Source organism: Microcebus murinus, chromosome 7, assembly GCF_040939455.1.
Source record: "Microcebus murinus isolate Inina chromosome 7, M.murinus_Inina_mat1.0, whole genome shotgun sequence".
In the NCBI taxonomy this organism is placed as follows: domain Eukaryota; kingdom Metazoa; phylum Chordata; class Mammalia; order Primates; family Cheirogaleidae; genus Microcebus; species Microcebus murinus.
The window spans coordinates 60358995-60376846 of record NC_134110.1 but is presented as its reverse complement, the minus strand read 5'-3'; the positions used below and the strand labels follow the sequence as shown (position 1 = coordinate 60376846).

General features: G+C 34.2%; 1 protein-coding gene across 1 annotated transcript in view; it reads right to left on the bottom strand.

Moving 5' to 3' along the window:
• UBR5 (ubiquitin protein ligase E3 component n-recognin 5) overlaps window positions 1-17852 on the bottom strand; it is a 124675-nt gene that overhangs the window by 30370 nt on the left and 76453 nt on the right. Inside the window, exons 22-37 of the mRNA XM_012784323.3 lie at window positions 17112-17238; window positions 13040-13191; window positions 12494-12592; window positions 11999-12122; window positions 11520-11617; window positions 10577-10725; window positions 9957-10048; window positions 8572-8718; window positions 8354-8472; window positions 8144-8270; window positions 7922-8051; window positions 6897-7057; window positions 6548-6787; window positions 2000-2123; window positions 911-1022; window positions 218-349 (exon numbers count right to left, since the gene is read on the bottom strand). Of these exons, the coding sequence (XP_012639777.1) occupies window positions 218-349; window positions 911-1022; window positions 2000-2123; window positions 6548-6787; window positions 6897-7057; window positions 7922-8051; window positions 8144-8270; window positions 8354-8472; window positions 8572-8718; window positions 9957-10048; window positions 10577-10725; window positions 11520-11617; window positions 11999-12122; window positions 12494-12592; window positions 13040-13191; window positions 17112-17238 (2133 nt within the window). The remainder of the gene's footprint in view (window positions 1-217; window positions 350-910; window positions 1023-1999; window positions 2124-6547; window positions 6788-6896; window positions 7058-7921; window positions 8052-8143; window positions 8271-8353; window positions 8473-8571; window positions 8719-9956; window positions 10049-10576; window positions 10726-11519; window positions 11618-11998; window positions 12123-12493; window positions 12593-13039; window positions 13192-17111; window positions 17239-17852) is intronic.

The following is a 17852-nucleotide window of genomic DNA, read 5'->3' as shown; positions in this document are numbered from 1 at the left end:
GCTTTAAAATTAATTCATTATTTAAAAACCAGAAAAGCTAGGGTAGGGGATGATTAAAATAATACCTTCTTCTATAAACATCTACAGAACAAACAATGAAGTTATAAAAAGGCTTGGCTAACCTTGTGTATATTATATTTATTAACCAATTCATGCTGAATATATACATAGCCATAGCATAAACAAGAAGGTGGCTGAGATAAATAAGGCAACATACCCGCTTCTGAGCCAGCAGTTGCTGCAGTGACAACACTTCTGCGCCCACTAGCATTATCTTGGTTGCTATGGTTACTTTCACTGTCACTTTCTGTTTCAGCTGCTGCTAACAAGTCCAGCTCCATGTCACTCCCTAGAAAATAAATTTAAACAATAATAAGGGAAAAAAAGTACAAACTCACTATGGTTCAAAACAGGGTCTGATAAGCCAGCATATCATAAGGTGTGAATTAAAAAGACATACCATGGGGGATAGGGGGTGTTCTACTATAGTAAAAAGAAGTGACTACTCAACATTAGAAGAATGGCTACGTGAATTATGGTAGTTAGTAGACCATTACACAGTAATACCACAGTGTAGTGCAGGGGATGACTGAAAGTGAAACAAATTATTAGTATATGGGTGATTTTTTTCCTTTTCTCTAATTCCCAAATGTTTCATAATGTGGTTATGATGCTTTTAGTTTTTAAAAGTCTCTTAAAGTGACTTAAGCCAAAAGGTAAAGAAGAGATAAATTATTTTACATAGGTATATAGCTCCTAAAATTTGGAACACATGCTACAGAATCCCTTGGCAGAAAGTAAGCTGATCATTTCATTATATGTCACATGGGGGTTTTCTCTGTATTTAGTATCTCCCTTTAAAGGTACTTGATTTACTCATACTGAATAATTTCTCAAATAACCTGCATACCGTCCTCATCATGCTCATCATGCTGTCCTTCTGCCTCAGCATTTTCTTCCCCATGTTCTTCCTGTTCATCGTGATGATCCTCTTCTCCAGCCACACCCTCCACCACCTCAACCTAAATCCAGATGCTTATTTTTAGACAATCAAAGTTCATAATAAACCATCTCTACCAGTGTTCCTCCACAGCAACTAGTAAATTAAAATACAAAGATCCCTAACTATAGGGAATATTATAAATTACACACCAAATTTGTAAATTACACACCAAGTTTTGAAAAATTGCTAGTGACAATTTGTTATAAAAATTGTATCAATTTTTTTTGATACACATCCCAAATTTTATGGATAACACATCCCAAAATTTATGATTATTCTCTATATTCAGGATTCTAAAAAATAAAAATAATACTGAGGAGAAGGAGAGAGGGTAAACTTTTTATATAGTTTGGCCATTATAAAACTTACTAAATATACAGTATCCACTCTTTTCATATACACTGCAAAACTACTAATTTTTTTATAGTAAAAATATCTTTACTCTTAACCCTTAGGTAAAAAGAAATTTATGTGTCCAATTTCCTAATATCCAATAAATCAAAAACTATTAAAATCATTTTAATATGTATAACCACAAATTAGAACATATAACAAAAGTTTATATGGCTGAATGAAAATACATATAGTCTTAAGCTACTATTAAAATAATTTCTAGGTCGGGTGTGGTGGCTCACGCCTGTAATCCCAACATTCTGGGAGGCTGAGACAGAAGGATTGCTTGAGCTCAGGAGTTTGAGACCAGCCTGAGCAAGAGGGAGACCCTGTTTCTATTAAAAATAGAAAAATTAACTGGGTGTCCTGGCACATTCCTGTAGTCCCAACTACTTGGGAGGCTGAGGCCTGAGGATTACTTGAGCCCAGCAGTTTGAAGTTGCAGTAAGTTATCATAAACCCACTGCAGTCTATCTAGGTTGATAGAGTAAGACTGTCTCAAAAATAGTAATAACAGTAACTATTAGTATTTCTAGTGACTACTTTCCTTTTCCCACAAGATAAAAGCTTTTCATCTACCACAATTAAAACAATTAAAACCACCTCTTCCACATCTGCTGAAACAATGTCATCCTGTTCTTCATCTCTGCCCCGAACAGGCTGTGACTGGCTGATGCGCCGCTGCTGTGGATTCCGGATGATGTAGGATGACTGAGACTGACTGGAACTGTAAGGAATCAGGAGGTTATGAGTATATTGCTACCACATCTCATATATGTAACACATAATTTTATGCTTCTCAGCTGTAAGCATTTAAGCTCATTTATTACACGTGAGACACTTGCTAGGATATAATTTTAAATCTGACCTTAGAATTCCTGGAAACCAACAATAATTAATCTATAGTACAACAGCAAATATAAATCTCAGAATCTGCTTTTACTTTTCAGTAAGTGAATCATTTCAAATCTGTGCTGACGCACATATTTGTATGAGTCTTTCCCAATGAAAAGTTCTTTTGGGGAAGATTTTTCCTTTTCCACCAGCAGTTCTTAACTTCCAAAGACTCTGACAGAACCATTCATCCATTAACAGAAAGTGTGCTTATTAAAGTGATCTGTTTCTTAAGAGACCAGACACAATTTCTACTTTGCATGAGCTTGTTAACCACTGACTTGCTGATATATATGGTGAACATGAGTTCAAAAGTATGACTTTAAAACAGAAGAATAATCAAAGGTGAAGTTGCAGAAGTTTCACTTTCCTTAAAAACATGACTTGGAAACAACCAAGAAAAGACAAATGACTCAATTAGAAAAGGAAAAAGAGAGCTGGAGAATACAGCTATAAATGCAGGCCACAGATCAAAAGATGATTGTTAAATAACCCTGTGACCTATTGTTCTTTATTTACAGATTAAGAAATAGGAGCTAAAAGAGGTTGAAGTTAAACAAGATCTTTAAGTGATTACAGTTAGGTTCTTTCCTCACCTCAGTTGCTCTGAGAAGTAAGAATCAAACCAATTATACACAAAATCAACTGAGATAATGTGCCTTCAAATAAACAGACAAGTAGCCTCAATATGATGTTTAACACTAAAACTTAAAAATAACTGGTAAGAGAGAGATCATGAGTCACAAAGGAGTGAAAGAGGCTAAAAGAAAATCTGTAAAGAATATTTCCAACCACTACATAGAATTCAATGTTAAAATATAAAAGTCAACACTGTATGACTAGTAACTATTTCTTTTTTTAAAAAAAATCCTGGAACAAACATCCACAAGAATTACAGTCCCCTCAAAGGAGTTACTTTAAGAAGTTAACCACTTAGTATGATACTGCCAATACACAAAACATATTACAGGTTGAGTATTCCTGATCCAAAAGTGTTTGGATCTCACATTTTTCTGGATTTGGGAATATTTGCATTATATAAAACTACCAGATGAGGATTCCCCAATCCAAAAATCCAAAAAGCTCCAATGAGCATTTCCTCTGAGTGTCATGTTGATGCTCAAAAAGTTTCTGATTCTGAAGCATTTCAGATTTTGGATTTTCAAATTAGGGATGTTAAATCTGCATAACTCCCCATTTAGAAATGAAGCTTCAGCTTTTCTCCACCCTGATCTGCTGGCACAATGAAGCACCATAGTCCTGAAACCTACTCTGAAAGGCACAGTTAAAACACTTCTAAATTTGGGGGGCTCCTATTTCTAGCAATTTGGCAGACTAATTGTGCAGAGAAATTCTTCTTGGTATGAAATACCTACATATGCTAGATAAAATTTAAAAAATAAGATAAAAAGAAGAAGCAGTCCTACTTTATAAGTTTGGAAAGTAACAGTGCTACCATTTACCCTAAAGGTATCTGCTGGTATCTCTTGGGCTGGAAGGGTTTTAAGGAGCCATGGATTTCCTAGGTTAGAGTCTAAGCTAGGTAAGAAGTCATCATAGCAATCACCTCTACTGTCCCCCTCATATATGTAAAGCCAAACATAAATCTTGAAAAGGCAACAACATTAAGGAGTGAAATAGAAGAAAAATCACATATCAGGAGACTTGCCTGTCTCAGCCATGCCTGGATGGGGTAAGGAAAAAGGTCTCTTCAGAGAACTCCTAACTACAAGCCTTTACTCCAGAGAGCTCAGGAACTACAGCTTACACTGTGAGGTAGGGTGGGCTTCATTCAGTGTTGGTTAACCCAGTGGCTCAACACTATCATCAAGCACCAAGCAGCAGTTTCTTTCTCTACTATGCCATCTACTATTCAGAAATATAGGAAAAAAGCGATTATCTGTTTAGATTGGAGTTTCGCCTCTAAAAATTAAATATCTGTGTAACATTAGACAAGTTATCTGACCTCTCTAATCCTTAGTTTCCTCATTTTAAAAATCAGGATGGGCTGGTTGTGGTGGCTCACACCTGTAATCCTAGCACTCTGAGAAGTCAAGGCAGGAGAATTGCTTGAGTTCAAGAGTTTGAGACCCAGCATGACAAAGAGCAAGATCATCTCTAGCAAAAATAGAAAAAATTAGCCATGTGTGGTGGTGTATACACCTATAGTTGTAGCTGCTTGGGAAGCTGAGGATCCTGGGACCCGGATTGCCTGAGCCCAGGAGTTTGAGGTAGCTGTGAACTAAGCTGATGCCACAGCACTGTAGCCTGGGCCGGCAGAGCAAGACTGTCTCAAAAAAAAAAAAAGAATCAGGATGATAGTGGTTATCTAATAGTTACTGGTAAGATGAAAACAGGTAATGCATCCACAATGCTTAGGAAAGTTCCTAGTATATACTAAAACTTCAGTAACTATTAGTTATTGTTATATGAGAGGCATGGAGAGAGAGTAGAAACAGATTAATTAATAAGGCCATAAGAGTTTTGAAGAGATAAAGGGAAGCAACAGAAAAAGCAAAAAAAAAAAAAAAAAAAAAAAAAAAAGGGCAAAAATACTACCTGAATGGCTTTACACTCAATGGGGTGAGTGTGCACCATCTTCCCGTTGAGAAATTCCAAAGTCTGATCAAGTAAGTCTGTGCTTTTTTTGAGACATACTTTAAACACTGATCAAAATAGATCTTTATGGGAAAGAATGATTATATTATATTATATTATAATACAAGACTTCTATGTTATATCAATGACTGTAGAAACATTTAGCACTATTTCTTGATTATAAGATGAGATCTCCTTCTGGGAAGATTTAGTTGGCCCAAGAATCAAGCAAGGAGAATGGAGTAAAAAGAGGAGAACTTAAGAGTGTTTAATAATGAGACTAAGAAGCAGGACAAGATGACACAAAATCTTGAAACTTAGTAGGAATAGGCTCATTAGGAGTCTTTAGAGAGGAGATGATCCCAAACTCTGTTCAACAGATAACAATTTTTATGTTCTGAAACAAAGACAAGGGAAGGGTACTAAGAATTCACAAGGTAATACCACTTTAGTAATTAAGTTTCTCACAGGGTCAGGATCAGGAATATCATATGGAGTCCAAGCAGATTTCACCAGCAAACCATTTGAAAGTAATGGGCTCGATTTAACCAGTCTGAAGATACACAGAATTGATTTACAACTTTCAGCAAATCCTGGAGGTATACCAGTGTTAAGATTACTATGGGAGAGCTATGCCAGACAAACCTGGATTTAGATTTAAAGGGAGACCTCACAATAAGGGACAGGAGCTGGGACACATATATTGGCATACAGAGATGAACCCCAGGCAGGGATGAAGTTTTAGGACTGTCCCAAATAATAAAGCAGGCCATCCTTTTCACATAGATGTTTTCCAAAAGGGGGAAGAAGGATCTTTAGGTCCTTAAGATCTTTATTAAAATATCATTACACATACACAAGGTAACAAAAAAAATGAGACTTGAGAAAACTAAATAAAATAAACCATTATTTGCCAAAGATTTCTAGAACACTGTGATTCAAAACCACAGCCCCTAAACCAGCAGCACTGGCATCACCTGAGAACTTATAAGAAACACAAAGTTTCAGGCCCCATCCCCAGACCTCTAGAATGAGCATCTGTATTTTAATAAGATCCCTGAGTGATTCACTTGCATATTAAAGTTTGAGAAGTGCTGTGCTAAAGGATACCAGAAAGTTTTAGTTTCTAAACATTCTGTCTCAACAAGTTTATAGTCCAGTTAGGGAAACTCTCAAACAAATGGAAAAGACAAAGGAAATATAAGAATAATCTCATAATTAGAAACATTTATGATGGAGTTGTTTTAACCCTCTCCTTGATAATACAGTTGAAGAAAATACTTTAAAATTTCAGAATTCTGGTTGTTATTTACATAAACAAGTTGCTCCCCAGCCCAAGCCTTTGGACACAGAGAAAGTTATAGGTCTTTTCATAGGAGTCTAAAGTAAAATTTCTTCCTAAATTACTTCATTAACATAATAAAAAGTCCCTTTCCAAAACAAAGAAAACCACGGCTATATGTCTATTATATACAGAGGTGCAGACACGTTTAATTTTTAAAGTGTTTTCACATGTTCCAAAGTAAAAAATCTGTACCATTTGTTAAAATAATTATCATGTATACCCCATTTGAGTACTTATGCAAAGGATTTAGTAAGGCAAATATGACATTTACAGAGAAAGAATTCTTCAGAATCTTTTACCAGGTAGAAATTTACCTGCTAGTCTGATCTGATGATGGTCGTGGTGGCAGTGGTTCCACTGAAAATAATTCTTCACTGCCTTGCATAGCATCTATGCTAGTGCTAGCCAGAGTAAATGGTGCAGTTGGGCGAGCAATCCCCATTCTGACAGGAACAATCAGTGACTCTGCTACATTGCACAGTTCTTCTACAGCATAAGGCAGCAGTGCTTGGAATACACGCTTGCATTTTCCAATTGGTTGTGGAATAAAGTTGCTAGAGCAGAAAAGAAAATGTAGGAATCTTTTCATATACATAATATTATCAGTATCTCAAAAAAAGTGTGAAAAATGATATCAAAGCAAAATCAAAAAGGATGTCTTACTTTTTCTTTTTGGATGAAGCCATTTCCACACTAAGAATGACAAAAACTCTTGCTACTGAACGTAGAAACCTCATTGTCACAGCAATAGCTTCTTCTCTACGTCCAGGTGTATATTTGTTTTGGAGTTCTTTCACTAGTGTGCCTAGCAGAGTATCTAAAAGCTTTTAAAAATTGTAATCACTCTATTAATGTTAAAATATTTCACAAGATGTTTAGACATTCATAAAATGAAAGGTTCTAACAGTTTTCAATATTAACATTTCATAATAAAATCTCAAAACATTTACAAGGTCAATGATTAATTTATTCGATACACCCATCACTCTGCTTGACATATAGTGGGTCCCAAATGCACAATTTCTTATTTTGTATTTGTCCCACAGTCCTATATATATCTATTAATATTTAGAAGATAATATCAAATATATTGATATATTTTACTCCCTATAGGGTTCTTACCAAAACAGGAAAGTAGATTCAAATGTTTATGGTAATAAATTCATAATCCCATCTCTGGCTGAAACATTATTATTTGCTAGTCTCTTTTCTATGCATGGTTTATGATACATACAGTTATTAATTACAGAGAACAAACACCCAATTTCATGGTCTGTTTTTTTTTAAATGTTGCTCACAATAACTCTTATTTTTATATTGACTACATTTTAGTAAGTGGTGGGCTGCAATTTGATTGACAGTCCACTACTATTGGGTACATAAAATACTTCTATTTTTTAATTTTTCATTATTCTGGGACATGATTTATTTTTCTAATATTGTAAATTATTTCTTTATGACAGGTTCTTAGGACACCAGTATTTTTATGGTACTTAACACTGCCAAGTTGTTTTCCAAAGAGAGGAACAAATACAATGCCATGATGTCAGTGTCTGAGTATGTTCTTTTTAGTATAAGCTCACCAGCATTGGGTCTTATTTTTTATATTCTTTTTAATTTCACAGCAAAAAAGTATACTTGAAACACATACTTTTCAGGTACTTGTAATAAACATTCAAAGAACTTACCAAAATATCTGCTGTACACTTGACTATAAGGCAGTGAGTGAAACAATCCAGCCGAATTGTGCCACTTTGCTGATTGAGGTATACTTGCTCTTCTGGCAAAAGATGGCCTATCCTACTGCTGGCACTAAGACTTAAGGGAATAGGAAAGACAGAATACACTGTAAAAAGCCTATACTAACATGAGAAATATATAAATCTAAAAATGTTTTAATGACTACATACGGGTCTTTATTCTCCTGTGACCCAAACATAATCATAGATTTCAAGGCATTCCAGTCCTGTAGGACACGCTCCAATGCAAGCTGGGCAAATCTTGGAGGCTCTAAATCATGATCAGGCATATCTGAATCTAAAATGAAAAAGAAATGGTGAGTAAGACATAAATAAAGCATACCACTTTTTGTAAATGTCATAAATGTCAAGTTTACTCACCTTCAGGACTGGCTGTCTTTCGGTTACGATCCTCCCTGATTCGAGGTGGTCTATACTGGCAATGCTCCACCGTCTGCCTTGCAACTGTCTGTACTAAAAACAGTAAAAGGTGCTCTCCCCTGCAAAACAGAATGCTGTTGTGAGCAGGGGGAAAGGCTACTCAGAAGTGCTATGCTCTTTCAGTTTAACTGATTTTACATCCTCAAAATCCTACTTGCCTGCTGTTTGGCAGAGTGACCAAATTAGTAGCAGTGAGGAGGCGATAAAGTAGATCAAGACGAGCAGATTTCTGTCCAGCAATTAAAGTTTTACATTTACATTTCTCCCAACAATCACAGTAGGCTGTTGGTGATGTTCGTTTGAGTCTATAAAGAATTCATACGTAAGTACAAAAACTGAAATTTCAAAAATATACAAAAGTTTATATATTGACATTATAGATGCATAATTCATTGAGACCAAATAGAATACTTGTTAATTACTAAATGCAAAACATAATTATTAAAGCTCACATAACAAGGATTACTTAGTGATATGAAGTCTATAAAGCAACACAAAATTCCTATGAGAAGAGGTACCCTGTAATGACCTGGGTATAGTCACATTTGGAATGTCTTCCCTAATTCCGCATAGCCCCAATCCAGTTCCAGTGGTCTTCCTATATACATCAAAAAAACCCTGTAACCCTTAAATGGGCAGATATTTCTTGTTTATGTCCTCTGTCAGGACAGAGACTGTCTTATTCACCATGATGCTAGTATCTAGTGCAATAAGTACAATTAGTAAACAATTAATAGTAAATAGATTACCACATTTTTAGATGCTTAAAATAAGACAAAAATATGAGACAATTCTTTTAACAAAAAATGATAAGCATCAATGCAATATCTATTAAAATTTTACACATATACATATTTAATAATTACTTATTTTAAGGTAGAATAGATGGTTTTTATAAGCCAATTCTCTGTTACTTATAATATCTATACATCTGTAGCCATTTATAGATGATGCCCCTATTGATAATCCTGAGGCACTACAGATGTTAGTGCCAGGGTATCTTATTACTTCTTACATCTATGAAAACTAATAATGCTAGCTATGGTAACTCTACTACTAAATGAAAAATTAGTACATTTAATTTAAGAAGTAAATATGGCACAGTCCAGACATTTACCATGACTGGCTTAATACCTATGGCAATTTTCTTCTAGTACACCCTACTACAGGGATCCTAAGTCACTGGCTGTAGAAGATGATTCTGTACGATATGTTTAATCACAGCCAAAGATTCTGTAGATATGTTTCTCCTAAGACTAATCTGATCCTAGTCATAATGTATGATCATATATTTCTTAGCACACTGTCCTACTTTTATTTAAAGAGATGTTAGAACCAGCAAAAAACAAACATTTCAACAGTACATTCTCAATCAAGAACCATAATTTTATACATAACCTGACCTAAAAACACAAATTTAACCTCATGCTTTCTGAATTAAGCAAAAAGTAAAACATGGCTTAGTATAGATTACTTCCAAAAAAGCAATATAAATCTAAACAGTTTATAATATTAAACTAAAGAAAAATAGAATTATACTCACTTGCAGTCATGACCTTTATGACAAACCCTTGCACATTCTGTACAACAACACAGTGACTCCAGCAAGCCACAAGTTCGACACTCAAAGATGTCCTAAAATTAAGAGTGTACTTTTAAAAGAATAATTATAAGTATGCATATATTTCACCATAATTCTTTCTTGTATTTTGTAAAACAATTCAATTATCAATATGAGAACAAAATGTGCTCTGGAAAACACAGAGTTATAAAAGGGTACAATGAATATACATACAGTCTACAATATTATATAAATAGAAACCAAATATTACCAGGAGGATGAAAATAATTTGTATCATCTCCCAAAAGGTATTACAGTTATAAAATCTATAGCAAGAGTTGTGGATCAGATTATGCTACACAGTGAAGATTTCTAATTTTTATAATATGCCACATTTAATTTAGCAATCAGCTCTTTTGCTTCATTTATTTAGTAATTAAATCAAAGTTAATTTTCCTTGGAGAATTTTACAACTTAAAGTAGAAAAAAATATGTACCAGACTTACAATTCCAAAACTGAAAACTCTTAAGTCTAGTGATGGTCACAGGAAAAAAAGAAAACATGAAGATAACATAAATACAAGGAAATGTAAAATACTTACCTGGTTAATATGCTCTGCTCCAGTCCATGTGAAACTGCAGGTATCATTACAACATAAGACATACAAAGGAGAGTCATCAGGGTTGGTACCTGATGGGCAAACCATTCCCATAAATACATCTTCCTCTTTTTCACTTGAGGATACCTCAGCTAAAAAGATTAAGAATATCGTAGTTGATCTCAGGAAAGGACTTAATTAGCCACCTTATATTTTCTTTAAATGGGAAAGCCTTAATACATGTACACGACAAATCAGGAAGCGCACATTACTTTAAATATTGATACACAAAGTCAGCATAAAGGAAATCCAACCAATTTTGGTGCAAAATACAGCAGAGCATAATTATATCACAACCACATACGATAACAAAAACATACTGTACATCAGCCATCTGAATCCTTAGCTCTGTATCAGGCAGTTAAGACTCAACTCCTAGCTCTATTTAGCAAATTATAGACCATCTCATAAATTATTTATCACCCATGCTTTAAAAAGATAACTACTTTAATCTTTTAAAAGCTAGATGGCAGGAATTGATGTTTCTTAATGCTTTTTGTTAAGCAGGAACTCCAAGTCAGAAGTGACAATAGAGACATCTCCTATTATTTCTATAAACTTTTATCACTATCACCAATTAAGCACTGACATGACCCAACAGTAATCTACCTTTATTTTCAAAACATTTTATACTTCCCATTATGGAATATTATTTTTAAAGTTAAGAAATTTACACATGTTGGGTTTTGATGGTAAGTCAGAAGATATAATATAGAGAAAAGTTCACATAAATTTTATATACACACAAGATTATCTTGATAGTTTCCAATCAATTATATCATTCACATATACAAAAATTAGGTCTGAATAATTAGGATATGTGTACAGAAGAGAATCTATTCAAAATGAAAAATAATTAAATCATTTAAGACCTGAAATAAATTACCTTTTGCAATTTTCTGAGCTGTTTCTAAGATAGTAATTGCAGCAGGATAAGCTCGGCCACTTACAGCTGACATAAATGGGGTCATCCCTCTTGCATCCCTAAAATGAGAAAAATTGTACATAAAAATATGAATTACTAATTACTTTCCTTTCAGATTACAAAATAAATATTCATGGTGAAATGAAAACTAAATTTTGTTTCAGTCACAGAATGACTATTCTGTGATCTTTTAAACATACAAATATACTCCCTGATCAAGCTAACATAAAAGTCACTTTGGATTCATTTAGTATATGCTATGTGATATTGAGAAGGCCTCTCACTCAGGAGAGCTTAGTAACAAAGGGAATATAATGCTTGATTCTGATAAATTCTTTTAAATTCAAATAATTGTCCATACATTGGAAGTATATCAATCTCAACAGTAAAAGTTAAGCTAAATTATATCTTCATATGAAAAGTACATTCAATCTTCTTACTTGGCAGAGAGGAGTTCTCGTAGATAGGGCTGCAGAACCACACTGTCACATAACAATTTTAATATACAATGAGCATTCGCCTTTCTATCCTTGGATTCTACTACAGATGGTTCTGTGGAAGGACCTGTAGTTAAGCAGATCCATTTAGTACCAAAAGAAGAGTAAACAAGACAGAGTAAAAGAATATTCTGGCATAATATATCAGGCATGCATTAACCACCAGAACAATATTCTAGCGTTAGTAATAAATAAGTTAATTTCATTACAAAGAATTTAAACACGTTAACACATTTTACAAATCTCAACTGATTTCTAAATATATGTACATACACACCACACATTTTCACTGATATACAGAAAGTAATTCAGAGAATTAGATGCTTTTCAAAAAAAAGTCTCCTTGAGATAAAGTGTAGATTAGTAGAACCCTATATCCAAAGTATGTCCCTTTTTTCTTCCAAATGCCTAGGCAGACAAAACAGTACAGATTCTTACCTGGGATAGTAGAGGTGCTTGGTCCTCCTTGACCAGTGCCAGTTGCTGCTGTGGTAAGAGATCCCACAGCGGGGGCCAGGATAAAATCAATGTCACCATCTTTCAGTAAACAGAACAGCAGGATGTACATCATTATAGGCAACATATTCCTAACACATTCTCTTAACTGGCCTTAAGGCTTTTCTCTGCAAGCCAAAAGTCAAACTCAACAGAGGTTTAAGTAGAAATTTCTTTCCAAACTATGAGAGAAGGAATCCACTAAGCAAATTATCGACTTATCTTGACTAATAAAGGGACTATCTAGCTTCTTACCAGTACAGAAATAAATATTTGACTATAAGAGAGGTACATGACAAGAGTTTCTAGAACTCTGATTTTTAAAATATAAACCCATTAGATCAAATTTTTATAACTAAATTAGTTATAATACTCATCACGCTTTCAAATATTTCAAATTTCTAAATGTCCCATTAAAATGTTCAATTTCTTTTCCTATGACTTCATCTTTTTGTTAAACACTAAATAAAATTGAATAACAGATCTTACCAGGATCCATCGCAGGAGGGTCAGGAACCCAACTAGGGGGAGCTATAGGGGGTGAAACTGGATCCTGGTGGTCACTGGATGAAGCTCCAGCTTCATGTCTACCCAAACCAGCTGCTCTCAATGAACGTCTCATCATTTCCCGTAATCTCAAACTAAAAGAACATGGACAAAATCAGTGTTCACTACCATGTCTGAACATAATGAAAAGGTGTACAGAACTTCTCATCTGAAATCAAAGTATGTTCTACAAAGGAAACACTCCAGTCAAGGGATATGAAGTACAAATGCCAAATACTGGAATCACAGAATAAGTCACTGAGGGACAGAAATGAAACTGGGGGGGGCTTCTAGTACCCCATTCAGAACTAAACCACTATATTAAGCTCCCACACAAACTTAAGCACAGGGAACAAAAGTTGCAGTGAAGTAAGATTAGGAGAATAATCTTTCATACAGTTAAGATAAATGAACAGCTAAACATTAAAACAAAAAATTTTTCTGTCCTGTTTATAATCAGTAAGAATTAGTTTAATAATAGACAGCAAACCTACTGATTAGCACAAAACCAATATTGTTAGCCTACTAAATCCTTTTTCATGATCTCAAGAGTAATTGAATTAATATCCACACAAGTAGTTTTAAAACAAAGACCAATTTAGATTTATTTTTATACCAAAAAAAAAAATTTCAACAGCACAACTTGCATCCCAATGAAATTAATGAATGAAACTAGACCTTATAAATGTAATGTTAAGATTAATGTCTGGGCGTGATTTTTTTCTCCTGCTATAAAAAAATACTGTACAAGTATGCACATCACTAAAAAGAAAAAGAAATAATCACAAACACAGACTTCATAAGGGGAATTGGTAACTACCTATACAAAAATCTATACTTTACCTCTGAATAATACATTTAGAACTAACAGTGAGTTAAGAGAGAGCACAAAAGGCAAATCCCTTCAGCCACAATTTTAGAGCTTCTAAAGTGCATAAGGAGTAAAAACTCCGGTTTAAAGGCCAGGCAACACACAGGGACTTCATTCTCCATGTAGACTCAATCCCAAAGACATGATATTTTGATGTGAAAGACCTACTTACTAGGAAGGCATAATAAATCTAAAAATAAGTAATTTCAAAAGTTTTATTAATGTTTGAATCTCAATTGTAATTATTATTTAATCTGAGGGTAAATGTATTTTTCCATATCAATACATTTTTAATTTTATAAGGAAATTTTTTTAAAAAAAGCATTCACAATAATTACGTTAGAGGCTACTTTCAGGTACATATCTATTTTATAAGGCTTATTTATGATGTACTTTTTGGAATAAAAACACTGTGGAAGATTCTGCAAAGTAAAATTTAATGTCTCAAATAATGTATTTGCTATTATAGTATTCACTATTAAAAAAATACCTATATTTAGTTCTTTTATAGTATCAATGTCTTCTTTTTCCCAATTTAGAAATTTAAATTTAAGAGTTTTTATAATATAGAAGGGAGCATGGCACAGTAATTATTTCAGTCAAGGTCACTTCCCTGTTCAAAGACATCACCCATAGGAAAAGGCAAAATCCTTACCAGTAACAGCACACACTATGGTGACTGTTCACACTGTGATGCTCCTATCCAATTTTAATTAAGCTCGACACAGACACTTGGTATTCTAATGTGTCGTACTCAAAGTACAGAGAAAAAAAATCAGGAATAATTGGGAGGCACTGCCAATAACCTGAAAATAAATGCATGCTTTGGCCTTATCAAGAAGAATGCTTACACCAAGGTCACAAACTCAATGCCTAATGGGTCAAAAAGGTAAAGTAAATGAGTAAAGGGAGGTCAGGTGTAAGAAACAGGGAGCAGTGACAAACTAGAGGCATACATGCTCATCTAAAGGCATTCAAATTAAAAAAAAAAAAAAAATGACATTGCACAGGCCAAACAAAACATATGTGGGCTATTCCCCAACCTCTAGCTTAGAGTTCATTAAGAATAAATGAAGATAAATTGAGACCATAGTCTAATCTTGAACTTGCAAACTCCCAACTTTGTTGCTGTGATGTAGTCAATTCAATATTAAATGAGGGGGTCATTCCTTGTCATTTTTTAAATTGTCCTTAACCTCTTTTCTTCATTAGGTCTTGGGAATATTTTTAAATACAATGCCCAGCTCCTCATACAGATTCTTAAAAAACAAAAAACAAAAAACAAAAAAAGAAAATTATTCTTCAAGATGTTGTACACAATTCATGAAGATTCACCTGTATCCTCAGTGGCTGAGGACAATACTGAGGAGATACCACCTTGGCTGCTAAGATTCAGAGTTTTGACATTTCTTCGTATAGGCTTGCCTGGAGTCATCGTACTTTCTGACAATATGGAAGAATTCAAGGATGATGTAATTTCCTCTTTGTAAGCACGTTATATCCATGCTACAGAAGCCTTAGAATCCAGTCATGTTCAAACATAACACTGTGACAAAAAAGCGAAGGTCATGTGTCTTCCAGGTTAACAATCTCTAGAGTACATACACCTGCAATCAGATGCATCAATCAAGCTTTCCACTAAATCTGCCCTTTGTACTCAGGAACTATTGAGTCACATAATAAAACTTCTGAGTCAAATCATCATCTGAAGGCATTTAACAGTATTCCATTCAATATTGAAATTGCATCAGTTTTGAGCTTACAGCTCATGATCCCAGCCTGCATACTCATCAAGGGACATCGCCTAGAAAATCCATTGTAGGCTAGAGGAGGGTTTCACTTCAATGAAGCAGAGTCTGTGGACTTCCTACTGCCCGGCGTGGATAATAAGACTCCTGTGCTTTCATCTGTTCAACCGGCAGCCCTGAGTTTGAACTGGTTAAGAGCACTGCAGTGAAATCTTCGGCAAATTCCTCAAAGGAGCTTACTCTGCAAATTATTTCTGTGAGCAACACATCACCCACTCTTGAAGCTCCTTTTAGTCTTTGCCTTCAAAATAATCCTTACAAGAAAAAAAGATGGCAGCACTGGCACTGGACCAAGCATATCAGAGTCCAACTTGATTTGTACCTGTAATTTCCCTGAGAAAATGAAATACCTGAAATAATTCAGACACTAATTTCTTCATGAAGAATTTTAGTTGCTTTCCACTTTAGACCAAACACTTTGTCTGACTAGTATAGTCCCAAATAAATAAACTGGTGATAATTTCCATTTTGTATAGTCTACATAATCCTTTTGTGCTGTTATAATTATAATTTGATCACCCATAAATAGTTTTAATAAACCTCACTTCAGGATGTTTTTGAACCGGGAAGCTATCAAGTTGGTAGCCTTCCTGGTGCCAGTTGAAGAATAAGCATTTTTAAAGGGATAAATATGTAACATAAAATAAACAAGGAGAGTTTTCATTTAAAGTAGACTTTACAAACTATCACATTAGCACATGGTGAGCAGTGCTTCCATTAATGATCTGTCAGTAACCAAGAAAGAATTTTGGCTCCTTGTATCTAGAATGTGCTTTTTCATACAGAAAGAAAACTCTATCCTGAATTCTTTATATTCATTATCTAGTCAAACACCTAGGAATTTTTAATGGGTTATAAAGGTTTGTCCATCCCACAACTCAATAAACCTGAAAATTTAAATACCAAATATTCATAATACACACCAGCCCTTTATTTCTTCCCAGATTAAAAATATCTGAGAAAATGACCTAAATAAACAATCTGAAAATAAAATATTGAGGTTCTTTCTATTATTATATTAATTATTCTCCAACTAAAGAAAATAATTTCCTAGAAAGCAAGAATGATGAATTTAGAACATATTCAAAGAATCAAGCTTAAACTACTTTGTCTAAATTATCTCCAATTTATAAAGTGTCCTAGAGTCTATTGTTCTATACTTAAGCTCTAATTTAGTTTTTACCAGATTATTTTTCCCAGGGTATAATAGGGAGGAACAAAACAAAACAAAAAAGGACCCACCAATTCATGTATATGACAGGTAAGAGACACACTGTTTTCTGCACTTTGGTGTTTTTTCCTCCAATTAAACTTTCTGGGTAAAAAGGCACATTACCTTCGGCTACTTGATGATCCAGCCCGATTACCTGGGCCATTACTTGAAACAACTGATATTGCATTTGCAATGGCCTCAACAGCAGAAAGCCTTTCTGCAAATGTATTTCTTTCAGACCGCTCTGCTTCTGAAACATAAAAGAAAAACTTAGGATGGATTTAAATTTCAAAAATAACTAATATATTGAGTATTACAGGCCAATAAATACTAATTGCTATATATTTAGTGCTTTGATTCACATACTAGATAACCAGTCATTTAATTTTCCCTCCTTATAATAATAAACCCTTTAGATAGATTGAACTATGATCTTTAATATGTGATTTATTTCCTTATCTATCTTATTTCTCAACCCCTAAAGGTCAAAAAGAAAGTCATTAATAAGTAGACTGAGGGGGTGGTAAACTCACAACTAATGGACGTGCTGAGCATTGTAGAGGGGAAAGGCATGCCTCTAATCCTTGCTTGGGCAAGGCAAAGACATAAAATGTAACCAAAATGTACCCTCATAATATCCTGAAATAAAAATAAATAAATAAATAAATGAAAGAAGTCAGAGAATGGGGGGAGAGGGGGGAAGTAAGTAGACTGAAATTTAGCTTTCACTACCAAGAAAGAAAAAGATCCATTTATTTATCAGTATTTCAGTCTTCATTTACATACCACTTAGAATTCTTTAGTAAGTCAATGATAATTATATAAAGGTCAGAAACCTGCAAACAACTATTCAAAACTGTTCTA